General features: G+C 47.7%; 1 protein-coding gene across 7 annotated transcripts in view; it reads left to right on the top strand.

The window, feature by feature from the left end:
• The window catches only part of CLASP1 (cytoplasmic linker associated protein 1), a 272,935-nt gene that overhangs the window by 219,383 nt on the left and 25,690 nt on the right, over positions 1 to 27,862 (top strand). For all 7 annotated transcript variants that reach the window (XM_032638591.1, XM_032638585.1, XM_032638587.1 and 4 more), the window contains 6 exons: positions 6,208 to 6,351; positions 6,659 to 6,765; positions 15,145 to 15,295; positions 20,608 to 20,854; positions 23,142 to 23,332; positions 25,225 to 25,353. In XM_032638591.1, coding sequence (XP_032494482.1) covers positions 6,208 to 6,351; positions 6,659 to 6,765; positions 15,145 to 15,295; positions 20,608 to 20,854; positions 23,142 to 23,332; positions 25,225 to 25,353 — 969 coding nt within the window. The remainder of the gene's footprint in view (positions 1 to 6,207; positions 6,352 to 6,658; positions 6,766 to 15,144; positions 15,296 to 20,607; positions 20,855 to 23,141; positions 23,333 to 25,224; positions 25,354 to 27,862) is intronic.

Below are 27,862 nucleotides of genomic sequence, written 5' to 3'. Positions count from 1 at the left end.
CTAAAGATTTGCTTGCTTATCTCTTCTAAGTAGACATATGTTTTGCCTCGCCTGTAATTTGCAGAGTTATTAAGAGGTTGTATCAGGTGCTAGGGAAATCTTGGTGATTTTCATGATCAGAAAAGCACTTTCTGATCATGAACCAAGTTCTCCTGTTGGTGCTGGCTTAATTTCCTAAGAGTAGGGCAAGGTTACATTCTAAATACTAGAAGAGCCCTACAGTCGGAAATCTATGCAGTAAACTCTCATATTGACCCTATCCTTAGAGAATATTAACTTTATACAAACAGTACTCGGGAAGTTTGCAGGCAGTGCAGCGCCTCCTCGGTGTATCTCCTGTTTGGGAAACAACTTTAGACACATTTTAAGCTGACAAAACTCTTGATTCACTGACTTCAGTGTTTTTGATACTGTGTTTCTCTTTTTATGTCAGTGTTCTGGGGTGTTTCCTCTCAGAGGGAGTCGGGTGTTTGAATATTTAAGATGTTGAGGGAGAGAGGAAACACAACCTAAACCAAAACACGAGCCAGTCGTCAGGAGGCGCGCTTGCCTGGCTGGGACTGACTTGGATGGATGGAAAAGCCCCACCCGGCTTTAACTGGCCTGCTTTACTCCCAAAGAAACCTTTTCCATTTTTTAAGTATGGGAGTCCTGAGAGTTGTGTTGACCAAACTACACAGACGTACGCTGGACCTTTCTTTTTTCTTTTTTTAACATCTTTATTGGAGTATAATTGCTTTACAGTGGTGTGTTAGTTTCTGCTGTATAACAAAGTAAATCAGCTATACATATACATATACCCCCATATCCCCTCCCTCTTGCGTCTCCCTCCCACCCTCCCTATCCCCACCCCTCTAGGTGGTCGCAGAGCACCGAGCTGATGATCTCCTTGTGCTATGCGGCTGCTTCCCACTAGCTATCTATTTTACATTTGGTAGTGTATATATGTCCGTCCCACTCTCTCACTTCATCCCGGCTTACCCTTCTCCCTCCCCACGTCCTCAAGTCCATTCTCTACGTCTGTGTCTTTATTCCTGTCCTGCCCTTAGGTTCTTCAGAATCTTTTTTTTTTTTTAGATTCCATATATGTGTGTTAGCATACGGTATTTGTTTTTCTCTTTCTGACTTACTTCACTCTGTATGACAGACTCTAGGTCCATCCACCTCACTACAAATAACTCAGTTTCGTTTCTTTTTATGGCTGAGTAATATTCCATTGTATACACGTGCCACATCTTCTTTATCCATTCATCTGTTGATGGGCACTTAGGTTGCTTCCATGTCCTGGGTATTGAAAATAGAGCTGCAGTGAACGTTGTGGTACTTGACTCTACTTGAATTATGGTTTTCTCAGGTATATGCCCTGTAGCGGGATTGCTGGGTCATATGGTAGTTCTATTTTTAGTTTTTTAAGGAACCTCCATACTGTTCTCCATAGTGACTGTATTAGTTTACATTCCCACCAAGAGTGCAAGAGGGTTCCCTTTTCTCCACACCCTCTCCAGGATTTATTGTTTGTAGACTGTTTGATGATGGCCATTCTGACTGGTGTGAGGTGATACCTCATTGTAGTGTTGATTTGCGTTTCTCTAATGATTAGTGATGTTGAGCATCCTTTCATGTGTTTGTTGGCAGCCTGTATATCTTCTCTGGAGAAATCACTAGACCTTTCTTAATCCACTGTGTCTGTATTAGGATAATACAGTGTATTCTAGAGTTGACCTCTGTTGACTTCTGCCTCTGCTACTTTTTAGCGGTGTGAACAAGTAGTTTAACCTCTGAATCCTTGTTTATTATCCATGAAATGGGAATCATGATATTTGCTTTAGGCACTGTTGGGAGGACCAACTGCAATAAAGCATATAAAAACCTAGATAGATACTACTCTGTTTGTTGTTGTAGCTTCAGCTATTACTGCTTGAGCGTTGCTTTGGTTTTGCTGCTGGTCCAAATTTTTTCCAGCGTTAGGAAGATTTTTTTTTTCCCATCAGGCAAAGGGAATGCGGTAATGACAATAGAAATTTTAATGGTATGTTTATATTTTAGGGTTCAGAATCCCTGTATGTTTCCTTATCATACGTGATTCTCTAACATTGAGCACCTGCTTTGTCAAGTGAACTAACAGATTTATTAGCCCCCAAATGTTGTTTTGAGAAAGGTGGGAAGTAAAGGCATGGCAAAGAAAATTAGAGATTATAAAGGTGCTGTTGCCTGGAGCAGGAAAAGTGTATATAAATAGCCTTCAAAAGTCGACATTTCTATTTGAAAAAAATTTTAAATCTCTGATTATACATAGGCAGCGTGTCCTAATCTAAAAAGCTCAGAGTTTTACCATCAAATAAGATTTGAACCTCAGCTGAATATGACTGCCTCGCTCAAGTCTCATTTTGATCTGTTTGCAAGAACACTGTTACTTCCAGGAGGCGTTGTGATGATTATGAAGGACTTAGCAGATGATGGAGGTTTAACACTGGCAGTTCCTGTTATTATTCTTAAGGATACTGTTACTGTTCCGTTATTATTCACAGACTTTTAGATTGTATAATCTCTCTCTATATATATGACTTTAGAAAAGAAGCCAAATACCTGTACAGCTTACCAATAACCATGGTTTTGAGCGCGTGCTTCTTGTCTCTGATTAAACCCTACCCCTTTCCTGTTTGTCCGTCCCCGCTTCAGCGTAGTCGAATAGGTGAGGATTTCCCCACTAGGTCAGCCTCCACCTGCTCTGGGCCTGGAGAAGGAAACTTGGAAGAAAATTGTAAACAGGTAGATTTAAAACTGTGTGCTAACTTGCAAAAAGACACTTCAGTGTTTGCATTGAGATTGTTAATCCTGATTACCCTTGTGAAGACACTGAGAAGATTTTGAAGAACCCTAAAATTAACATAATACTACGTGAGCCAGAGCGTGCGTGCGCGTGCGTGCGTGCACCTGTGTAAATGCTGTGTTTTGGTATGTTTTATGATTAACTGCCTTCCCAAAGAAATAGCCACGTTGCAGACAGGCTTCTACCGTATTTTAACGAAATAGCAACGGAGAGATACTAAATTTAAAATGTCCGAAGGTTTTGAAATACCTTCTCTTTGGTGGTTTTTCTAAAGCAATTTTAATCACAGTCTGAAGGGAGCAGTAATATTTGTTCAATAAATTTAAAAAGCCCTCTCCTCAAATTTTAAGTTCTCCATAATTAATACTGACACTGAAACATTTGTCAAAGTTTTATTGATCTCCTGTCTGGAAGAATCCTTTTCTGCTGCGAGGCACATGACATTCAAGGCCATCGATAGTCTGCAGGTTCTTTTCAGACACTAGCAGTGAGATTTGAAGGCCCTTTTACCCTCGCCCCCCAAGTTCTACTGTAGGGGCACAAGTGGGAGTCATTTCCTTTTAGGTCGCCACTTGGTCGTTAAAGTACGTCGCCCCAGAGTTGCCCGTTAGAAAACGTCAGCAGCAGAGGTTTTGGTTTGGTCTGGCTTTTCAGTGGCCCTTCCTCACGTGGGGCAGGAGCTCCAAGTTGGGACAGCGACACCCTCTGGTTTTGGGCTCATTACTGAACACGAGCTCTGCCCCAGGCTTTTTAAAATGAATCTTTCCAGCCCATGCCCATATTTGGAATTATTCCTGCAGTGAGAGCATATTGATGGTAACGATAAATATAACCCAGTTGTCATCCTTGCCGGGACATTCTGGTATTCAAACTCCTCACTGATACAGAGAGTTGTAGATAAAATGTTTCAGGATCATAACAGTCTCATTCCTTTTAAAACTCTGATGTGAAATCTTTTTAAAATAATATACTTAAATGATACTTTCCATCCACTTCTGGAGCTTGGGTTTCAGAAAAAGATTTTACTTTGAAAACAGCTTTAGGCCAAAGGGTTACTTTTGAAAACTAATAAAATCATTTACATTTTATATTTTGGAAAATGCAAAAACAAATTATATTCACTTATATGCGTAAGTCACACACATACCATCTGTCCAACGAGTTATTTTCAGAATTCCCTGTCTTTCTATTTGATTTCTTATCAAAATTCAACTTTAGGGTTATTGAGAGAAGGTTCTTCAGTGGGTAGAAGTTGAAGTCTGCTGCGCTTTCTTTTCCCATATGACGAGAAGTCACTAATGTTAAGTAACCACGAATTAGCACAGTCTCTAGGCCTGTCACCTTGCAGCCCTCTTGTTCTTAAAAGATCCTTCCAGTTTTATAATTTGCTTCATGGAAAACCCCAAGTAAATTTTTAGTATCGGGTATCTTGTCATTCTGGGAAGAAATTAGGTCTAAAGACAGTGGCACATTTCACATAAAAACATGGTATTCAAAAATGTGATAATACATTTAATAGTTTTCTAATGCCGTTTTCAGCATTTTCAACTTTCTTATTCAATTGGTGATGCGGATTTTTTTTTCCCTTGGCCAAAACTCAAGTCTGCTTCTTTGCTTCTCTTTGAAGTGCAGTGTTTTCTGCATGCATTTTTTTCCAACATCTAATAAAATTTTTTTTAATGCACAGGTTACTTTGCATGATTTGGGGAATTTGCTTTCATACAAATCATATTAACAGTGTGTTAAATTGATGGTGAAATAGATTTCTTCAGATAACGATTTGTTAAAACTGTTCCAATAATGACATGTAGAAATGTGTGTTTTAGTACAATCAATAATAATGTTTTTTGCCTGTCTTGTGAAAGCACACTGGCCCTTATGATTTAATTTGGTTAGAGAGGCTATTAATGACCATATTTGGAAGTCAAGGGTAAAAGTAAGATCCTTTTGCCCAATGCTTTGCTTTAAGAAATGCTTATGACATTATGAAAGATAATTTTTTATTGTGTAAAATATGTTATTCTACTGACATTTCAAAATTTGTAATTAAGTTTTCATTTTGGTTAAATACATTTGGGTCTTTGGATTTTTTTTTTTTTTCCCTTCTCCAGGTACAAAATAGTAATTTTATATTAACTGGACCTAGAATTAATTTTAACATTATAAAAGCATTGAAGTGGGATTTTTTGTGGGTGTTTATTTCCAAAAAATTTCTCAGCAAACATGTTTCTATGTAATAGTCTATATAGTGGAAAAATATTTAGGATAATTACTGCAATCCTAAATATTACAGTCTTTGGAAAAATAAATGTTTGCTTCTAGTCGAAAGATTTTCATAATATGTTTTCCTTTCTTTTGACTCTTAGAAATTTGTAAGAAATGCCTGTTAGTACTAACTAAAATTTTCTTTTGGAATAGTTCTTCCAAATCAAAACCCTTGTAACTAACTCTGAGGGCACTGTTTTCGAAGCTCGAGCACCATAGCAAGGCATGTAGCTTTCCGGGGAAGCCTGGGTCTCACTGCTGGTGTTTTAGCTGCTTGCTCTTCCCCACTTTGCTGCTATAGCCACTACGAGCATATGTTGTCTCTAATAAAGAAAAGTAGAACATTTTCCAAAAGGCAGAAGAGTAATAACTTTTTAATTCGTACCATGTAAATGTAGTTTGCTTCCCAAAGACTGTCTCTGTCCTCAATTCATACATGTAAAAGTAGGAGTTTTTCAGATGTATTTGAACTCTATTTCTAATGTTTCTTAGTCACTAGGAAAAGTGGTTTTTCAAGATAACGCAGTGGTAGCTTGTTTAGAAACTTGTTCTTTCCAGGGTGTGCTAGGAGCCTTGTCTGGTTCTGACTTACTAGAATGGACAATCTTAAGCCTTTTCAAAGTTTTTGATTGTTTCATTTATGTACTCACTAGCTTTGTCCCTAGTGTTGGACAGCAGAGGAAAAAAGTTTCAGGAATTTATTGTTAATGTGCTGTTGTAAAATCCAAGGCCAGGGTGTTCAGTGAAACCAGGGATTATTTTCCATATTGAAGTTTGGCTGTTTATAGTTGATGATGGTATTTTCTCTAGGTGCTGTTTGTTTGTTTTTTTATGGCACAGATGTCCTCTTATTATTTATTCTACTCATACAAAACAGATTTCTTTTAAAAACAATTTTGGGAATTCCCTGGTGGTCCAGTGGTTAAGGACTCTGTGCTTTCACTGCTGGGGGCCCGGGTTCAATCCCTGGTCAGGGAGCTAAGATCCCACGAGTCGCGTGGTGCGGCCAAAATAAATAAATAAATAAAATAAAGTAAGACAACTTTAACGAGCATTTTGACCAAGATAGGCAATTGTACGTGACATAACTTAACCATGTCTTCCGTTTCTAGGCAGCACAGATTGTGCTCATCTCTCTGTTTGAATTGAACACTCCTGAGTTTACCATGTTACTTGGTGCCTTGCCAAAAACATTCCAGGATGGTGCCACCAAACTCCTGCATAACCACCTCAAGAACTCCAGTAACACCAGTGTGGTGAGTGCTTGGGTCACGGTTGGTGGCCTCCACTTACCCGTCCCCGTGTAGAGCAAATGCTCAGTTGTGTCTGCTACTCTGTCTGCTCCCGCTGACAGCAGTCACTCAGCTTCGGGAATGCCTGCGGGACAGTTATCCGTTTTGGGTTTGTATGCACTTAAAATTGACCTTATGATTCTGGAAAAAATCACCCTGATTATGCAGAATCTGCCCATTTATTTGCAGGGGGGTTCAAGGGCCGAGGGGCAAGCGGAACTGTGTTCTGTATTTATCCCTCGCGTGATGGAGCTCTTCTGCCTTCCCCCAGGGCTCTCCGAGCAACACCATTGGCCGGACTCCCTCTCGACATCCCAGCAGCCGGACCAGCCCCCTGACCTCCCCTACCAACTGCTCCCATGGGGGCCTGTCTCCAAGGTAATGCCATTTCAACAGAAGTGAAGACACTAAAGCACCCCGATGACTGTCTAGGCTCCTTCTAGGTTTTTAGACCAAGCTTAATACCAGAAAGTGTATGGGTACCAGGAGCCCACGGCTCCTATAGCCCTCACACAAATCTTAACCGTGTCACTTGGGGCAAAGTGGTTAGCTTCTATGGTGAAATGAGCGGTTTCTGCTGAATGGTCTCTGAGATTCTTCTAGCTCTAAATGCTTTCTTCTAGTACCTTAAAGATTTTAAAACTGAAAGTTATGTTTAGAGCCCTGTTTCATGTAGAAAGCATTTAGAAACTCCTCACCTACTCTGTAAGCGATAGGAGCACCTACGGGTATTCGATCGTCTAACTAAACCCTTTATAATCAGTCCACACGTAGTCTGGGGTAGTTTCCACCCAAGTGGCCATTCTGGACTCACGTTGGAAGCCGAATGCTGCTCTGAGAAGGGATTGAGAACCTGAGAACTAAAACTGGATCAGCATTTTCAGACTCCTGTTGGGACCACGTGAACATTGGCCTAACAGAGTCTGGGGCAGTGACTTAGAAAGAGAAGAGAGTTTGCCTTGAGATCTTTGGATAACATTTCCCGTCTGGCCAGAGCCCTTAGAAGTCCCTGCACGGCGGCTTTCATGACCCCCTGGCAGGTGTTGGAGTTTCTCATGGCCCCACTCAGAGTGGTGACCCTATAGGCCACAGCTTTTAGGAAGGAGCCAGAGGCTGGACCTGCAGGGGTGTCATGCATGTGTGTTTGGCTTCAAGAAATGCAGGGCTTTGAGATCACTAACAAGAATCAGGGGACTGTGTCTTAAGGGTTGCTGACACCACGATCTTAAAATTGGAGGAAAATGTCACAGGTATGCCATATGCCATACCCTTTTAAGAGTTACCTCTTTAGTTGGAAGATAGCAAAATGTAAGTGCCTTCAAATTTAGATTTGTTTTAATGCTCAAGACTCTTCCAAACTCCTCCATCGTTACCACTGAAGTTGTCTTCAGTTTCTCAAGTTATCATATAAATATTTTGGAAAATGTCAAATTTGTGTTCTTCTCTTGGAGAAACGAAATATTTTGTATACTTAGAGTATCCTAGTATTTATATTGCTTTATGTTTCATCCTCCTAAGGTCCCCTGGTACTGTACGTAGGTAGAATGAAGCATAGCGTTATGTTTCCAGATTTGGTCTGTGTGGTCATGGTTTCAGCAGGCTGGTATAATTAGACGCTTGAGACCAGAAACTAATGGAAACATGTCTGACTTTCCCCAAGTGTGTCTCTGGCTCAGCGCACTTGTTTTTTAAATGTTGCCATCTGTATCAAAACAAACGGTTTGTCTTAAGTGACCCCAGTGTTGGCAGTAAAATCATGGAGTCCTCCTCCTCGGTAGGAGAGAATTTTATGGAGAAGTTGTCTTCTCTGTAAATTGTTGCCTTTGTTTAGAAATGGTACTTCTGCAACATTGGGAAATCTTTTCTTCCATAATACACAGTTCATACTTCTTATTTTTTAGTTATTTCATTAATAGGGTGGCACATTCTTTAGGTAATAAACAAAAGGTAAAATTCAAATGAAGTATTTTGTTATAGGTGCTCATGGTCTAAGTAAAAGATTGGTGGGAGCTGCTAGCATAATCCAGCAGAGCTAAGACTTGGCTAGGTATTAAGCTTCATGGATGTCCAAATTATTTTAAAATTCTAATTTAGTTTTCCAGGTCACCATATTCATTCTTAACTAGCCTGGCCTAAATTTTTACTGTTAGGGTTACAGGTGAGTGGAAGAAATGGGGAGATTTATTTTCAATCTTAAAAAGTCCAAGTGTGACCTAAATATTTTCTTATCAAGCAATTCTTCTTTAAGGGATTATTTAGTTGTGTAATTTCTTTCTTTCTTTTTAAACACAATATGCCCTCAGTCCGTGCATAAGTAGCCAGAATGGCCTTAGCTGACTTGAACTCAACAGGAGAAATAATTTTTCTCACAACCAGAACTGTCCAGAAGTGGGAAAAGCTGCCCCCATGTCATCATATCACGGGAAATATTCAAATGGGCTACATACGTTCTACCAGGAAATTTATAAAAGGAATGAACTCTTGCACTAAATAGGAGAATGTACTGGGTTACCACATTCTAAGTAGGGAAAGACCAATTCTACAGGATATAATCTCAGCTATTTTTCTGAGCGGTGCTCTTGAAACATTTATTTTCTGTGACCCGCTATTTTATCTTTCCCATTGGATGTTAGCTTTTTGTCCTTAAGGGGAAGAGTTACTGAGTTGTTTGTTTTTAATCTAACTTTCAGTATCAAAATAAACTAGTTACTTTTTTTTTAGTCCAAAAATTCTACACTCAGATTATGCTGGGAATAAGAAAATACTCTAACATGATGAACACATTTAATTTGATAGTTTAAAAAAAGAAAATCGCTAGTGAGGAATTCATTTTTATCCACCCAGTAACATTAGAGAAGCCGTAGCAAACAGGTTAGACTTTTGTGGAAGTTCCATCCATCAGTCATCATTTCTGTGGGAGAGAGGAGTCCTGCTTATTCCCAGTGAGCAAACAGATGCTCCAAGTCTTCGGGGAGAAGACGAATGGCCTGGAGTGTTCCATCATTAAACACACATTTACATTTCAGCTCATTTTACCGAGTGCGATCGATCCTAATTGAAAAACAGAGTTGCAAGGGGCTTCAGCAATTACGTGCAGTCCGTTCCCTTTAAGATAGAAAAAGCACGTGGCCGTCCTCACTCTGGTCTGCTGTGCATTCTTGACAAACATGCCGTGGAGCGCTCAGCAGATAACCTCTGGTAGCCCAACAATAAAAGGCAATTTTAGGTGGATTTTACACTCATCCCGTCAGACGATCAAGCGTGTGACGGACTCAAGATGGGGATCAAGCTGGAGACCCCCTCCCACAGGGAGGTGCTGGCACATCCTCTTGGTCCTCCCCCTACTGGCAGGGCCCCAGTTGAGGGGGTCTCCCGTGTCCTCTTGTGCCGCTGACTCAGTGTGTGGCCTAGAGGAGACCTTTGGCCCTTCTGTGCCACAGTGACTGCTCCCCTCCACACCTTGTATTCCTTATAAAATGGGGCCTTCGCTGTCCTCAGGTGAAGACCAGCTCTGGACCACTGCTCTCAGAACCGCCATGAGTGCCGGGGCAGGCGTGCTGCTCCGTAGGGACCCTGGTCCTGTGGACCCCTTGGCCTGGTATCCCACTTGCGGTTAGCTCAGTTCACGCCCGTCCCGTGTCTCTGGGTCTGTTGAACTGCAGCAGTTGTTAGAACTCTGGCAGGGCCTTTGCACACCCAGGTCACTTAGGGACACCTGCCAGGTGAGGAGAGCCTGTGTTCTCAGGCGCACTTTAGTCCTCGTATCAGGTCACGTGAGCATTCCCCCCTCTCGGAGCCAGCCTGTGGGCCGTGGCCCGCCCCCCCCAGTGGTGCTGTTGTTTTCACAGAAGGAAATACCCATCTGAGGGTCATCCCGGTGGGGGGACGCGTTGTCCCCTGCCTGAGTGATCTGGCCGGGTGGCACCTTCCCTGAGGCTTCCTGCTCTCGTCCCTTCGGTCCCATTTGAATTAAGGCCCATGAATCCTTCTTTGGTTCTTCCTGAAATAACCGACTGCATTATCTGCAAGTACATCTGTGTTTTTTGCATGTAAGTGCTTGTAATTTCCTTTACACACACACAGTCCTGTAGTTGGAATCTCATGTGATTTAAAAACATAGATGCAGGACTCAGAATTGGTTTTTGCCCCCGAATGGTGCAGCATGACTCTGGGTAGAGCTTTGTCAGGGAGAGGGGCTCTAGGACACAGAGTATAGTGCCGCCCTTGCCTGTCTTGTCTCTTTCTCTGACTCTCGTCTTCTGATCACCGCAGTCGGTTGTGGGGTTGCAGTGCCGATGGGTGGTCGAAGCAGCCAGCTCCCTTTCCTCAGCCTAGCTCCATCCCCACCGCTCCCTCCCACAAGACTCTCAGGCGCCCTTACTCTCCCAGGTAACGAGCTACCTGTTCCACTTCTCTGAGGTGTCACAATATTATTGCACTTCCAACGTCGCCTCAGGTCTCTGGGGAAGCCTCTCCGCCGCCTCCGGCTGAGACCAGCGGGGCTAGAGCCTTGGTGAGAAGTGTGAGCCAGGGGCGTGGCCTCGGCCAGACCTCTCGAGGACGCTCCTACGGTGCCCCCAGGAGAGGGGACCATTGCATCAACTGGCCACAGCCACCGACATCTGTGGTTGCAGCGCTCGGCCCCTGGAAGGGGCTCGGGCGATGCGTGCCGTCAGGGCTGCGACCAGGCGCGGTGTCCCCAGCCTTCTGCTCGACCACACAGGGCTGCTTCCTCCCAAACCTGAGGTCCTCAGTCCTGCTGTCAGTGGTGTGGGCCAGTGTCCTTCCTGATGTCCCGTCCTGATGTCCCGCATGTGCTGATAGTCTGAGGACTCAGATCCAGAAAGGCAGCCCCGAGAGGTGCCCTCCCCGTGACATCCCATAAAGGGGGCCCAGCACCGGGCGGGAAGAGCCGTGGGGTCCCCACAGGCTTCTGGCCGAATGCGACAGTGCTTTACAAAGGAGGCTCCATGGGCTCCTACAGATTCGTGTTTGAGGGTCTCTTAGGTGCTTTTTATAAAGGTCCAAAGATCAGAGGATCCCTTCCCTGGAGCCCTATGATTACATGAGCAGAGGACGGAGCAGTCCAGCTGCCTCTGTGCTGTGTGAGGTGAGTTTGCACCCTCTGTGGTAGGACAAGGGTAAAGACAAAACAAAATAAAGAAGTCTTGCTTTTGAATGCCTCAGAGATAGCTTTTGCACAGAAGATTTACATTCTTACTTTATGTCCTCGACACAGCGAGACTGTATGTAGTAAACAAGTCAGCTAAGTGTCTTAACAGCATCTTCCTTTGGAAACTCTCCCAGTTCTGAAAGTAGCTTCTAAAACGTGCAGAGACTCCTGTGGTGACTGTCCAGATGCGCAGGTTGGGGCACGGGCACGTCGACAGTGAGACGGCTGCGTCCTCAGTGTTAATAAAGCGTGCCACCGCATTTGTCTTAAAGGTTAGTCATGCCTCAACGTATCAGACCGGTTGATTGACCGTCTCCCAGTACACTGACCTGTGTGCCTTACTGGGCACCAAGCTTCACCCCCAGCCAGTCTTCCCATCCGGCCACTGAGACCACCCTCCAAAGGACATCTGTTCCCAGAATCACCTTTTACACGTGTGTACAATGCTACAGCTAACACTTCACAAACAACTATAACTTCTGTTAACTGTCAGAGGGAGAGAGAGTGGACCCAGAGACCTTTACACTTAGAGAACCTATCGGTTACGTAAAACTAAGAGGAAATCTGTATCTTTTCTCTTCGCCAAAACCCTATTGATTTCATGAGAAGGAACAATTATCCTCATTCCATACCTAGTATCTTTTCCCTACAAAATGACGAAGAAGAAGCTCTCAGAAGGCACACTTCCTGTCTCCGGCTTTTCTTTCCTTGGTGACCTGACCTCACGCATCTCCCCGCCTGCGCTGTGCAGCCTTTCTGCAGGGTGAGGCCAGAGCCTTCTTCTGCCCCGGTATTGGGTGCCCTGGCCTGACCTCAGGTCAGTGAGTATTGACCGATTGAGCAACTCTTCCTAATCTAAAGAACCCTATGGAAACCTTTCTGCAGTCTAATCACAGTGTTTACAGACTCCTAGGACCTGGCCTTTAACCTAAGGGATTATACCTCCGAGCTAAAACAAGACAGAATGTGAGGGCAGGTGGCAGATTGGGGTTCACCCAACCAGGTCTCTTCTAAGCAGAGCTGCTGCCTTCCCCTTGCTGTTCCCTTGTGGGTATTGCTTGTCGGGACCACATCACCTGTGATTCCCTGATGACGGCATCCACGAGAGTGTCCTTTTTCCCTATGAAATAAGGGCTCACAGGTATTGACTGGGAAAAAACACAAACGCCAGAACGTGAAATGGCAAGGAAAGCAACACTGTCTGCTTCCCTTTAGAGGAAAATATTGCTCTCTCTCACCTGGAGCTCACAGTTTCCACTTCATACCAAGGAGATGCTTCAAAGCTCAAGCTAGTGAGTCTAAAAGAAGTGTCCCCAATAGATTGTGCCTGGCCGTGCACACGTTCTCCTAAATTGGAAGTCTGAGTTGGTTTATTAATTGAACGTAAGAAGGAGGAACATTAAGTGGCAGAATCCTTTATTTTCCTATTTTAAAGAGAGGCTGCTATCATGCTAAAGTTATGTGAACCGAAATGAGGTATTTTAAGAAAGTTCAGGGTAGGAATAATGGGATGAACTACATGAAACCTAACATCTTCTGAAGCGACATGGAGAATAATATTGTGACATCCCTTAAAAGCTGAACGTCCCCCAGACTTCCTCCTGTCCATCCCTCCATCCTTCTGTTTTGTTTTGGTTTTTTCCCTTTTGCATGGGCTATGTTACTCTTTTTGGTTGTTGTGATTAATAGTATTTTCAGGCATCTTTTTACATCTCGTATACATATTTTTTGTTTAAGTCATATTCAGCCTTTATTTATGAAAAACGGTGTACTGGCCAGATGTATAAATGCCTTTGCTCACCCATAAGCTGGTGCTGTGCTGTTCTAGAAGGGGCCGGGGAGGGGAACGGTCAGGGGGCCCCAGTGCTCCCCAGTCACGCTTTCTTCATGCCAAAGGGGTATTGCCTCTTAGACAGATAACGTTATGAACTTAGAAGGGGTTGCAATCTTGAATTCTGTTCAGGTTTTTCGATTCTGCTTCCTGCCAGTGTATACACGGAGCCTTAGCTGTAAACGTGTTGAAGCTCACAATTCTTTTTGTTTGATGGCCAGAGCCAGTCTTTGAGTTGGCGTGTGTTTTTGTGAGCTCTCCAAGTGCAGTTGGGGTGTCTGTGTTCTTTCATTCATCAGAAGAGAAGAATGGGTTCTACCTGGGCCAGGTTTGCAACAGGAGAGTGAATTCATCTCTCAGGGTGAGTGAATTCAGGTCTTGTACTCTCGCAGGACCCATCCGGCCTTAGAAAACACTCGGGTCAGTACAGCCTCCAGCCAGCAGCGCTCTGGCTACTCCAAGTGAGCGCTGTTCAAATCTTGTCTTGTTCATCTGCCCAAACCTTAAAAAAAAAAAAAAAAAAGTGTGTGTGTTGAGGGAGAGGTTGGTAAACATTTTTTGTTTTTAAGTTACAGGGAAGTTTCCTCTCAACAGAATGCACAGGACTGGCTGGGTTGCCCTTAGCCCGGGGTTCCCACCAGTGGGTGACTGGTTTCAGTTACTTCTCTTTGGAAGAAGAGAAAGATCGGTCCTCTTTAGTCCTTAATAATGCATGTTGTTGAATGCTTACTTATATACAGCCAAGGATTCTTTTAATGTCCTTGGTAGTTCTCAGTATAGCTCAAGACTGTCTGGAGATTAAATTAGACCAACTCATCCGATTTTTTCTTGAATACTTTCTTGGGGCAAGTGACGGTTTATTCTTTTTGAGGGAAGGTAATGGTTGTTGTTCTTAGGATCTTCTGTCTGTTGCCGTGTACTTTTCAAACATGTAAAGGTCACTTGTTGATGCACTGCGTTACACCAGAAGGCCGTTGAGGATTTTTGCTTTACTTTGTGTTTTGCTGTGCTAAATGTCTGAAAGGACAACAGTTGACGTCACTTTTCTGTAAGGGACAAATATTTCTTGCTTTTTGGAGTGCTTTTAGATATTCATCTGGAAGTGTGACTCATCTTTATAAGATCTGCTTTCACTGTAAAACTCCCACTATCCGCGTCTAGAAGAATTTGGTTATTCAAGCAAATTCCTGGATTAGATGGCGTGAGAGGCTTTCAGGAGTCCGTTGGTGGATCTGACTTTGAGGCATTTTCTACTCTGGGGTTTTATTTCATAGGTTTCTGATACTGGTGAGCATAACCCAGCTTTCCGAGGTCATGCACTTTGCTCCTTTAAAATTTGTGTGTAATAACTAGCTTTCTTTTCATCTATTTGTACATTTGAGACCAGTAACAACCAAACTGCTTTTTTCCATCTTCAAGATACGAAAGTTATTTTTCCACGTCCATTAACCTCGTGCATCGTCACCAGTTGTCACTCTCTGAGTTCCTGCATTCTCGTGGTTCTCGTTGTTTCCCACTGGCTCTTATTGAGTGCTGATGTCATGTGTTTGGGACCAGATCTGACAAGGAAGCTGTATGATTCAACTGTCCAGTGGTGGTACTCTTAACAAAAGATGTCTTCCTTATCATTCCAAATCACCTAAAGAAACTATAATTATGTCTTACTCCGTAAATGATTAGAAGTCATTTTTACCCATACCTCAATTTTATGCATGTGCCTTAATTTAAGAAATGAAATATTTTTGCTCTTTAGCCTGCTGGACTATGATACCGAGAACCTGAACTCTGAAGAAATCTATAGTTCTTTGCGTGGAGTGACAGAAGCCATCGAAAAGTTTAGTTTTCGAAGCCAGGAGGATCTGAATGAGCCCATTAAAAGAGACGGCAGGAAGGACTGTGATGTCGTGAGTACCCGCAGGCTAACAGGGCCATTCATCAGTGAGGGGGCGGTCACCACCGAGGCCGGTAGAGAGCTGTGTGTCCCTTAAGGGATAGTCCTGAACGCTGACCGCGGGGATTACTGAACTCCAACATTATTTTTATCTCGTAGTTAGAATGGTATGATTTTAAGAGGCCCAAGGCAACTTCACGAAATTGCAGCAGCCCTCAGCTATCTTGGTGAAGAATGTTAAAATGCCCTTTCTCTCAGCTGGCTTTCATTTATCCTGGACACGTTTTTTGTTCCTCTGATACGATAAAAACAGTGAGCCTGCGCCCGACGCCAGCGTGGCTCTCCGGGAGCTGCAGCCTCCTGCAGAGGGGCAGAGTGGCGCAGGACAGATCTGCAGAGGAGACGATGTCACCCTCTGAGCACGGAGGCCACGAGGTCACGAGGCACTTGTCGGGTCAAGTAGGAGGTTGTCGTCTGAGAGGGGCCTGTGAGAAGGCAGAGGGATGGGAGTGGGCACGGGGGCAGGGAGGAAGGTGGTGGGCGTGCCCTGGTGTTGGGGAGGCCCTGGGAAGAGAAGGGCGTTCACACCAGGGGGTGCACAGCCATCGTCCAGACTACTCTGGGGTCCCTGAAGAATCTGAAGGATTTTTAACCAGGGAAGAGCCATGGTCCCACGCACGTCTGAGGAGGGTCGCTGTCACTCTGCGATGGGGAGTGACCCTGGAGGGAGCTGGGTCGGGTAGCGCGTGAGCAGAAGCGGGAGAGCCGGAGAGTCCGGCAGGGACTGTTGAGGAAGTGCTGCTGCACCGCAGTGAGGCGATGTGACGGGGAGAAGAGGCGATGTGGAGCCCTGTGGAGTGCAGTGAGGCATCCAGGCAGACGCAGCCACAGGCCTTCGGGTGCGCAGCCTGGAGTTGAGGCTGGCGACTTGGGCTGCAGGTGGAGGTTTGAGGGACACTGACTAGATGCTTGATGGTAACTAAAGAAAAGTAAGTGAAATCAGCCAAGTGGAGGAGGGTAAGGGCCGAATCCTCAGGAGCATCACCACTAAGGGAAAGACAGAGGAAGCGGGCTCAAGGAGGAGAGCAGAGGAGAATGTGCCGTCCTGGAATTTGAGGGGGGCTTTCGGGAAGGATGTTCCAGCCAAAGGGGTCTCGAGTCAGACGTGGACTGAAAGGGCTCCACTGGATCTTTTTTTTACGGTCTGCATTAAATAGTCTATTTTAATCTAGAATATTTAAACCACACAGTTACTCACCGATGTTTGGATGTGGGGCCAAGACCTTTTCTTTGAGATTGGGCCCCCGTCTGGACTTCTGTCTTCTTTTTCTTAAATAGCTTTTAGACCTAATCACAGTCTGCAGTTTCCAGGGTTAGTTTCTCCAGGAGTCCATTGGGTGTTGTGAGCAGAGCTGAGAGCAGAGCTGGGAGTGGACACGAGGTCACAGTGGGCCGAGGGCCAACTCGAGCACAGGCTGGAGCGAGGAGGGGCCGACGGCGGGTGTGCAGTGGGAGAGACCTGGCCCGTGTGGAGAGAAAGGTGTTGGCTCTGCAGTGGGGGCAGTGGACGATTCATGGACACGGGTCCTTGAGGATGTGGGGAGGTGGCGAGACGGGGGCCCTGGGGGAGCGGGTCGGCCTTAGCCAGGAAGGAGGGGAGCGGGCCTGTGGAAGCGGGACTTGGAGGGTGTCCACACTGGCAGCTCTGCTGTCCATGGGCAGCGCTTGTGCTGAGGAGACGGGAAAGGCTTCTGAAGTGCATGCGAGGAACTTGGGGTCGGGTGGGGTTCTGATCAGGGAAACAGAAGTCCTGCCAGGAACAGCAGAGGCCCCAGGAGAAGCTGGATGACAGAGGTATATGGCCAGCATGTAAAGAAAAGAAGGAAGAAAAAACATCTTTAGAGAGAGCCACCATTAACACTTGGGTGTGCATCTTTCTATTCCCTTAGGTGTACCTGTACATGTCTGTATGTGTAGGGGTGTATGGAGCGTGTTCTTAAGGTAAAGGTGACTTCATAGGGTGCCTCCTGTTTGGTGTCATCTTTCATGTGCCTTCTTGTGGCTGGATGATAGTTCAGCGTAAGGATATGTGCCACAGTCATGTCCTCGGTGCCCTATTTGGGAACGTTTAAGTTGTTTCCAACTTTTCAAAGTATGAAAAAACACCGTGCCGGATGTTGAAAGGAGTGGGGGGAAGGTGGAGAGAGCAGGCCCGTACCAGGATGGGGAAGCGGGGGGCCGGGAGGGGCTGCGGGACTGGCAGGGGGTGGCAGACGGGGCGCTGACGGGTCTCGGCTCAGAGGGGCGGGGAGGGGAAAAGGAAGAGTTGTGGAAGTCCAAAGTCAGCATCTTCGCCACTCGTCACCAAATGTTAGCTAAGAAGCCGCTATAAAAGTGCAGTAAGTGTGGAAGAGTCAGGCACCCGCATCTCTCTGCTCAAGCTTGACCAGCGGGCCCAGTCTGGTCAGACAGAGTCCGTCAGGGCGCAGGTCACATCCAGGGGGAGGGTGGGTCACACAGGCAGAGACAGACACAAACGCGTGCATGTCCAGCCTTCCGGGCAGTTACAGAAATCCCACAGGCAGATTCTGAGGTTCCATTTCTTTGTCTCAAGTAGAAATTAGAGCACTTGATGCCAGAAGGGACATCAGGAACGAGTGTAGTGCTGATGGCCTGGAAAATTGATGCGGCTCTTTTGGAGTTTAGTGAAAAGTCGTATTCAGCAAAAGCGATTTTAAGTTTCATATCCTTTATCCAAAAATCTAACTTCTGGCAATCTGCGCCAAGTAACTAACTTGACAAAAGGGAAGAAAGACGTTATTTACACAAAGTAGCTTATTTCAGCATTATTTATAATAGCAAGAAACAAAAAACATTAAGGAAAACACAGAAGGGGAATCAGGCAGTAAATCTTATTAAAACACAAGAAATAGTGGTGTGATTAAACATTATGGCTGCAAAATTTTTATTTACGTGGGACATGCTGATCCTTTGAGGAAAGCAAAATATATGCTGTTCTGTGCACTGTGATTCCCACTCTATAAAATCTGCCTGCAGACTAAGACTGGGGTAATATAATATACCGAGTTAAGAAAGTACGATTTTGTTGTTAAAAGTGATTAGTATTAGGAGTTTAGTTTTCTATTTTTCTTTTTTTTAATAAATTATTTTATTTTATTTATTTTTGGCTGCATTGGGTTTTTGCTGCTGCGCGCGGGCTTTCTCTAGTTGCGGCGAGCGGGGGCTCCTCCTGGTTGCGGTGCACGGGCTTCTTCTCACTGCGGTGGCTTCTCTTGTTGCGGAGCACAGGCTCTAGGCACAAGGGCTTCAGTAGTTGTGGCTCACGGGCCCTAGAGCGCAGGCTCAGTAGTTGTGGCACGTGGGCTCGGTAGCTGTGGCTTGTGGGCTCTAGAGCGCAGGCTCAGTAGTTGTGGCGCACGGGCTTAGTTGCTCCGTGGCATGTGGGGTCTTCCTGGACCAGGGCTCCAACCCACGTCCCCTGCATTGGCAGGCGGATTCTTAACCACTGCGCCACCAGGGAAGCCCTAGCTTTCTTTTTTGAATGTCTGAAGTTTTTAAACCCTTTCTCCTTTTATAAATAATCTTTTCATTATATTAATCATATATGTTTTACTTTTAGAAGAGAGTTACATAGAGAAAAAAAATTAAAATCATCCATGAATCATCTTATACCGAGAGAAAACCCCTGTTAAGTCTCATTTTGTTCATGTCTGTACACATATTATATATTCTTTTATATCCTAACAGTTATATTAGGACAAAATCTTCTGGGTGGGATGTGTAAGAACCAAACGCATCCCAGCAGTTCCACTCGGTGTATATCCAAAGAAAATGAAAGAAGGGACTTGAACAGATATCTGTGTACCAGTGTTCAGAGTGGTGTTAGGTACAGTAGCCCAAAGGTAGAAGCAGCCCAAGTGTCCATCAACAAATAAATGGGTAAACAAAACGTAGTATGCACATGCAATGGAATATTATTCAGCCATAAAAGGGAATGAAATACTGACGCATGTTACAGCACGAATGGACCTTGAAAACATTACGCTAAGTGAGACAAGCCAGACACAGAAAGACAAACACTGTGTGATTCCACTTATATGATGTCCCTAGAGCAGTCAAATTCGTAGAGACAGAAAGTAGAACAGAGGTTTCCAGGGCTGGAAGGGGCAGGGAGGTACAGAGTTTCAGCTGGGGAAGATGAAAAAGTTTTGCCCAAAGTCTAACGTAGTGGTAATGGTTACACCACATTGTGAACGTAATGTCACTGGATTATACGCGTATGAATTACGTGGTTGAATTTTTAACATACATATATAAAACTACAATAAAAACCGCACAAAGGCATAAGCGTGGGTGACAGCGGTGCACCTTGTCAGCAGCACAAGGAAAAAGTGCCACAGGGCTCACCAGGGTGGTCTGGCTGCCTGGAATTGGTTCCCCCACTGTCCTGTAGTCACGCGTCTGAGATGAGGGAAGTGACCGTTTTGCTCTGTCCCCTGCAGTCAGCCACACTTGCTCTGTTCCCTGCAAAGGGAGCCAGACAGGCCAGTGTGCGCAGAAGAAAGGGCCTCGGGGAGAGAAGGGGGTCAGAAACATGACACAAGGGCCAGGGGCCCAGAGGTTTAACTAGTTGAAGACAAAACTCAGTGCATATCAGGAAAAACATTTTCAGACAATATTAAAGACCTGTTCTTTGACCAGTGTAAAGACCAGTTCTGAGAGTCAGAAATCCCCAAAGGAAAAGCCATCTGCCTGGGGGATGTCATGTTCTCCATAGTGAGACGTTTCACCACTTGAGGGGAATATAGCAGGGGACTCGTGGGTGGTGGGACCACTGTAGGTCTCGAGAGGGTCATCGGGGGAGCATTTGTCCATGGCGTTGTGTCAGGGTGTCAGTGAGAAAACCCGTCCTGTCGGTGGTGAAGGAAGTTGGCTGGGGTGTTGTGGGCACCTGAGGTTCCTGGGGAGCTGGGGGTGCCAGGTGTGCAGACTGCCTTCTCAAGGGCTCCTCAGAATTTCATGTCACTAATCTGTCAAAAATGAGTCAAATTAGTCAGCAAATGCAAAGTAAAACAGACATTCCTTGTAAACTAATGAATGAATAGATGAGAATATCAGCGTGTTCTGTCCCCTCTGAGGTAGCTTATGAGCTAGGTATTTACAAATGGAGGCACTAACAACCGTCCTTTTGTCAGTGGCCAGACTTCAAGTGAGAAATCTCTGGCTCTCCTAATAGTTCTGAAGATTTAAAGGAAGAGTTTGAGACAAGCACCGAAAAGGAACTAACAGTGTGCTGTGCCCCAGGTGTCCCGCGATGGTGGCATCACCTCCCCCGCCACTGAGGGCCGGGGCGGCAGCGACGCAGTGGAAGGAGGCCGGACGGCTCTGGACAACAAGACCTCCCTCCTCAACACCCAGCCCCCGCGTGCCTTCCCGGGGCCACGGGCGCGGGACTACAGCCCCTACCCCTACTCGGACACCATCAGCACCTACGACAAGACGGCCCTGAAGGAGGCCGTGTTCGACGATGACATGGAGCAGCTGCGAGACGGTCTGTCTCTCCTGGTGCCACTCCCACCCCCCACCCCCCAACCAGGGCAGCTCCGGGCACGCGAGGGTGGACTGGGGGCCTGCTCTGCTCAGTCGTCTGTGTGCCTGGGTGTGGGGGCACACAGAGGATCCGTGGGGACGGCCTTGTGAGGAACCACGGCCCGGGCGGCGGTGAGAGCGGGGCGTGGGCAATGGGGCGCCCGGGTGCAGCCTCTGGTGTGCGCTTTCCCGTCCCGCTCTGTGGCCGGGAGGCCCGGAGCCCTGTTGGGTGGCTTCCCTCTGCTCTCTCAGCAGCATTTGAGCCAGGTCTCCCGAGCTGCTTGTGTCACCTTCGGTCCTGTAGGTGGGGAGGGGATCTAACCTGCCCTGGGCACCTGCGTGGCCTGTGCTGGCTGCTGAGACAGGGATCATTCCCATCATACGGGTTAGGAAACTGAGGTCCAGAAAGGTGAAGTTACTGCCCCAAGTGTAATAACACACTTGATATGGAGCAGAACTGGTCTGGGTTTTCTTCTGACACTTGTGCTAAGACCAGTGTCCATTACTGAGTAACAAGTGAGTGAGTACTTATTGCTATGAAGTATTTTTATCTGGAAGTTATTTCTTTCTCTTTTCACCTCACTGGCTTGTTCATGTGTTTTGGTTTATTTCAACTTAATAATTAATTTAAAAAATCTTATATAGGTATACTTTGTTTCCAAGCCTGCTATTTTATGTTGCTTTCAATTTTGAATGAAGAATTATATTAGGACCTTAAATCAGAATTCTAAGCAGTTAACATTCAGTGAAGGCCTACTGTGTGTCGCAAAGGTTGTGGCTTGCCAGGGCTGGCTGTGCAGGGAAACGAGACACAGCCCCCGGCCCCAGAGTGCAAGGTCCGTCAGGGGAAACAGGCTCATTGTGGTGGCAGGCGTAGAGGCGAGGGCCATTTTAGCAGTGGCTGCTGGATCCAGGGGAACATGAAAGGAAGAAAACTGCGCTCTCAGTGGATCAGGCAGTGATGGGACCCTGAGACAGAAGGGAAGGCCTTCCACGATCTGAAAGCACAAGTAGCTTCAGGGGCTTGAGAGCGTGACCCCTTGGCTGTTGATTGCTGCTTGCCAGTGGGGAGCAGGTCGGTCTGTACCCAGCCGTCCATCTGCTGGGCAGGAGGCTGGTGGTGGAGGGTTGACTTGGACTTGCGCTGCCTAGGAGTTGTGGACCGTTGCCTTTCTTTGCTCATAGAGCTGGCACAGCGTTTAACTTACCCAGTTGTTGGTTTTATTTAAGACAGACTGGAGATTGGGATGTTGGCTGTAATTTATCCACTAACCATATGCTAAAAGGCGTAAAGGAAGAGGTAGGATGGCAGGGGCGGAGATGAGAGGGTTCTTGAAGACGTCAACTTTCTCATTCTTAGAAGCTAAAGAAATATGTGAGTACAAGTTTAGGTTCCTAATGATTTGTCTTTGTTTTTTCATCCTTTCTACTTAAAGTGAATATTCAGAGTTGAGATCTCTTAAAACAGGGGTCCCCACCCCCTGGGCCGTGGACCGGTACCAGTCCGTGGCCTGTTAGGAACCGGGCCACACAGCAGGACACGTGAGCGACGGGCGAGTGAGCGAAGCTTCATCTGCTTCCCATCGCTCACGTCACCGCCTGGACCATCCCCCACCCCCAGCCCCGGTCTGGGGGAAAATTGTCTTCCACAAAACCACTCCCCGGTGCCAAAAAGGTTGGGGATCGCTGTCTTAAAAGAACATGGAAAGAGAAGGGATATGCCCCTCTGCCATATAAACCACACCCAAGTCCCCGCAAGCAGTTACGCTACGTGATGTTGGCAGACCTGGCCGTCTGTGAATGGACAGTCCGTGGGTAGCCTAGACACCGCGATCCGTGTTTGTTTACACTCTGGACGCTCAAGAAGGGAATGGGGATGAGTGGGTCAGACACGGTGGTGGAGGGCCTGGAGGAAACTGTGCCCATTGGGTCTGAGAGTAGTGAGGGTGTTGCTGGCAGGGCCTGGCTGAGGATGGTTGCAGGGAGCAGAGTTGGGAAGAAGACGATGCAGGAGGGGCTTGGGGGGGGTTCCTCCTCTTTGTCTGAAATAGGAGGGAAAGAGGCCGGTCAGGTCGGGAAGGGCGCTGTGTGTTGGTCCCGGAGCACTAGACACCTGTGCTCACCCGTTTTCACAGTTAACCTGGCGAGGTGACCTGCTGGGGGTGTGACGCGAGGCCAGCGCCCAGCGCGGCCCACCTCCTGGAGTCAGGAGGGCGGGGGTGCTGAGCGTCTGTCTTGTGTCCCCCAAGTGCCCATTGACCACTCGGACCTGGTGGCGGACCTCCTGAAAGAGCTGTCCAACCACAATGAGCGGGTGGAGGAGCGCAAGGGCGCCCTGCTGGAGCTGCTCAAGATCGCACGCGAGGACAGCCTGGGTGTCTGGGAGGAGCACTTCAAGACTGTCCTGCTACTGCTGCTGGAGACGCTGGGGGACAAGGACGTGAGCGACCCCCCTCCCCCCTCCCCCCTCTCTCCCTCCCTTTCCGTCCCCTCTCTCCCCTCCCCTCCCCCTCCCTTCCCCCTCCCCCTCTCCCCCCCTCCCCCTCCCTTCCCCCTCCCTCTCTCTCCCCCTCCCCTCCCTCTCTCTCCCCCTTCCCTCCCCTCCCTCTCTCCCCCTTCCCTCCCTCTCCCCCCTCCCCCCTCTCTCTCCCCTCCCCTCCCTCCCCTCCCTCCTCCCCCCTCCCCTCCTGGGTGGCCAGGCCTGGGCCCACGGCTCCCCTCCGCTCCTGTGCTGTGCTTCCTGTTGGCACCAAGACAGCTTTCAGGTTTTCTGGACCCAGTCAGTTAGTGGAGACAGGCCCCCACCCTGGCCTCCACGCAGGTTTTTCTGTAATTGGGTTTGTAGTCGTTGAGGGAGACGTGCTCCCTCTTTGGTCCCTTTCACAAAATTTCTTAAGAGTTTGCTAGTGTAGGAATGTGGCTTGTTTTTTTACGATGGGGTTTTCTTCCTTAGGAGTTTTATTTATGCTTCACATGCAGTTGAGAAATCAGAGGCTCATTTTTGGAAGACCATACTAAACCCTACTCAATGCGCCTTCCCTGGGGCTCTGTGTTGGTTCACCCCTGCATTGTTAACAGTTTCAGCGACAGATCCCAGAAGCAGAGATCATTTCTGTTTTCTGTTTTCGTCCATTATTATTTTTAAAGTAGAAAGCCGTCTCCACGCGGTGACACTTGAATGTGACTCTTCAAGGGGTGAGCACCCTGATCAGAGGCCCACCTCCCCCCCGCCTGCTGTGCAGCCGCTCCCTTGTGTGTGTGGCAGCAGGAGTAAATGTTAGGACTTTCCTGGATTAAAGTCCAGAAGTAAAACTCCATCTCTGTGCTCCGGGCTTCGTGTAGGTCAGCAGAAGCACAAGTACAATAAGTGTGGTGAACAGCTCAGGGGGTAGGACCAGACAGATTTCGAGGAAGTTGGGCACGGCCCCGGGCAGAGGTCATGCCCAGGTCACGTTGATGGTGATCTTAATGGAAGACAGGTGAGCAGAGGCTGGCAAATGTCATGGTGACTCCAGTTGCTGTCTGGTGCTTAGGGACGCATGGTTTGGTGTGGGGTTAATCAAGGTAGAAGAACGGCGATGAAAGATCTGTATTCGCTTTTCTTAAGACAAAGTACCTGTTGGCACCTGAAGCGCTTCTAGTGGTTGGCTTTGTCAGGAGGAGAAACGATGTCATGGAGAGGGCAGGGGATGGTGTGTGAGCCTGTGGCTGATGCAGGTGAGTGGCAGAGAATCAGAATGTTCTGTCTGGTGTAAACCCCATTCTCTGTTGTTGAGATTAGGGGTCTGTTTGGAATGGCTTTCCTCCAGATGCATGACTCAGGCCTCAAGTAGCTGGAGTTCTGTACACGTTCTCCTCCCCCATGACCTGCTCACATAGGAGGTCAGGAATATCAGCAGGTCTCCCACTGTCCTGAGAGAGTCCACTGTCTGACAGGTCGTGTCGATGAAACATGTAGGTGCCCTTTACATAGGGCATAGGGCTGTCCTTTTACATAGTTTATAGATACACACCTGAGCCTCAGAAAATCCGGAGCCGCCCCCTGGGAGACTGATAGTGAACTTACCAGTCGTCCTCATTTGGTCTCGTTCAGGAAGCCTTCCTGGGGTCCCCCTCAGGTGCCGGGTCCCGGGATGTCCCCGCAGGCACAGCACCCGCCCTCTTGGAGCCGGCCATCTGGGAGCCTCCATCCAGGAAGCCTGGCGTCCGTGTCGCAGTGCCTGCAGGGCGCCAGGGACCCAGGCCTGGGAGCCGGTCTCGGGGCCCCGCTGGCCGTGTGCGCAGAGAGGCGCCGCGAGGCATTTGCTGATGTCCGTCTCTCCTCTGCCCCAGCACTCCATCCGCGCGCTGGCACTCAGGGTGCTGCGGGAGACCTTGAGAAGCCAGCCAGCAAGGTTTAAACACTACGCGGAGCTGACGATCATGAAGACGCTGGAAGCCCACAAAGACTCCCACAAGGAGGTGAGCCAGCCTCTGGCGCACAGCCCTGCCGCCGCGGGGTCTGAGCAGCGCTGCGGGGGCCCCGGCGGCAGGGCTCTCCGAGCCTCGTCCGGGCGGGTCTGCCCTTTCCCCTGCGGTCAGGGTGGGGATGGAGACGAGCAAGCCTTGCTCTGGGCCCTCAGCCAGGCTCCCTCACCCACAGGGCCCCGCTCTCCTCGGGGGGCTGTCACCCCACCGCCGCCCACAGGAGAGCTAGGTGAGGCTGGCGCGTGCGGGCGGGCTCCCCCTACGGGCTCGAAGGACTGGAGGCGGCCCGCCCGCTCCGTGGGCTCCGGACTCTCCTCGGGCTCCCGTCACGGGGCAGGGAGGGCGCGGTTCTGGGCCCGACGTGTGTGCACGCAGAGGCCAGCCCGTGCGTCCTCGTCCAGTCGCTTGCTGGACTGTCCCGGGGCCTGCTGCCCGCAGTCCTCTACGTATCGAGAGATGGGAAGTGGGGCGGGTGGAACGTCCTAAAGGGAGAAGGTTTCAGGGACGCCTGCTGGTGAAAGGCACTGTGGAAAACAACCGTCTAGTTCCAGGTTTGGAAAACTTAACTTGGCGAAACAGTGGGTTTGACCCCGAAGTGAGACATAAGCACATGTCAGTTCAATCTTTTGGCTCCCGTGTGACTCTCGGGACCACAGCTGTGGATGAAAGGAACTGTGATTAGAGCAGTTCTTCTCTTCACAGCGAGAATCAGACCCTGAATCATGGCTTTTTCCTCTGTTCAGCAGTTACGTGGCTACTGAACAGGGACCGGTCTGGCCCCCTCAGGTTCCCACCACAACTGCAGGCTCAGCGAGGTTGAGGGCGTCCCTCTGGCCGGGCATCTCTCCACCCAGCAGTCCTAGTGCCACACAGGTGCATGAGTGATGGGTGTGTGTGCAAACCACTCACTCACACTTCCGGGATCCAGCTTGGTTGCCTGATGGCGACAGCACCTACTCGTGTTCGAACAAAACGCTTTCCACTTCAGATAACTCATTTGCAAAATGTGAGGACCAGGTAAGCTAATAGTAGTCACCGTAATTATTCCCAGGTGAGGAAGAAGGTCCAGGAGGTCCCATCCTTTGTCAGGTGATGCACACGTGGCAGTTCCTGGCAGAACCAAGATGTGAACCAGGTCGTGTGTCTTTTAAGGGGCAACTGGTCTGTGCTGACTCTTTTTTTTTTTTTTTTAACCACGATAACTTCTCCTTAATGAGAATACATGATGAAAAAAACGACATGAAATGGACGTTCTTTTACATACATACGATGTCAGTTGTTTTCAGAGGGGAGGACATATTGAGACTGTGACACTGAGGTGAAACAAAGCCACCTGCACGGTGTGGCGGTCACTAGCCATCCCCTTGGCAGACGTCTGTCTTTACAGTGGCCGTCCTGATCGTAACCTCCGGGACTTGGACGGTGGACCCGGAGAAGTATACGTTACCAGAAGTTGCTCCTTACTGTTTACATGAGAGATCTTGTTGTTTTTCCCTGCGAAGCGAGAGACTGAGGAGAGAACGTTCTTCGCTTTGAAGTCCTTTAGGTTGCGTAAGGGACACAAGCAGAAAACACCTGCTGCTTAAAGCAAACGTAGCAGCACTCAGTTGCCGTGGAATTCTTGTAACCCGAGGGTCTCCATGCGGCTGTCACTGATTTCCTGATAAGCAGGTTGAGGAAACACTGTGTTCTGAAATGAGTGTGGTTACTGGCAGGCCTCCCCTGCTTTGCATGCTTTCAGACTCACCTTGACTTGGTGCCCTTGTCGTTTTCCTTATGAAACTTCACGCTGTCACTTTGCCTGAAGCTTCTAACTTGGGCACCCGTATGTTTTGGTGTTAGGTATCGTTTTCGTTTTTGTTTTTCTTTTCCTTTAAAACTCTTCCATGTGGTCTTTCTCTGGCTTTGCCAATTCGCGTTTGTTTTTAGGCCCGATAGTTAGACACACAGGGTCTGTCTGGTAGCCGTTGTGCTGGCATATCCCACACAGTATGTCTCTGGTTGCTACGTTTTCTCGTCTGCACATTCAAACATCATTCCCACATTTATTGACTGGAAAGGAGCCGAAGTGTTTCTAGACCTGGTTACTAGTCAGACAGGGGCCAGTCTCTCTTCCCGTCTAAATTGGCTCTCCCAAAGTGTGCTCCTCCCGGCGACAGCTCTGGGCACCTCCTTCTCGTTACAGCTAGTTGGTTTTGTGTCCACAGGCAAAACCCAGGCTTTGGCAGATGAAGGAGTTGGACTGGCAGGTGGACACAGAGCGGCTGTGAGAGCGCTTGTCACCAGACATGTCTTTCCTTGGCCGCTGGGGCCGGAGCCCCGTCAGCGTGTGCACTGTAGTTCTGGCCGCGGGGCTGTAGCAATGAAGCACTTCTTGAAATGCAGTTTCTATAAGTTGAAAGGTGTCATAAGGCCCTTAGGGAAGATGCATAAAGCAGGGCTGAGGATAAGATGGCTTGTTTGTCACCGATAAGCCAGAGACTGTGTTCCCAGGGTCTTAAAC

This window comes from Phocoena sinus, chromosome 7 (assembly GCF_008692025.1).
Source record: "Phocoena sinus isolate mPhoSin1 chromosome 7, mPhoSin1.pri, whole genome shotgun sequence".
Classification (NCBI taxonomy): Eukaryota; Metazoa; Chordata; class Mammalia; order Artiodactyla; family Phocoenidae; genus Phocoena; species Phocoena sinus.
Note: the sequence above shows the minus strand (reverse complement) of the source record. Positions and strands in the feature narration are given on the sequence as shown.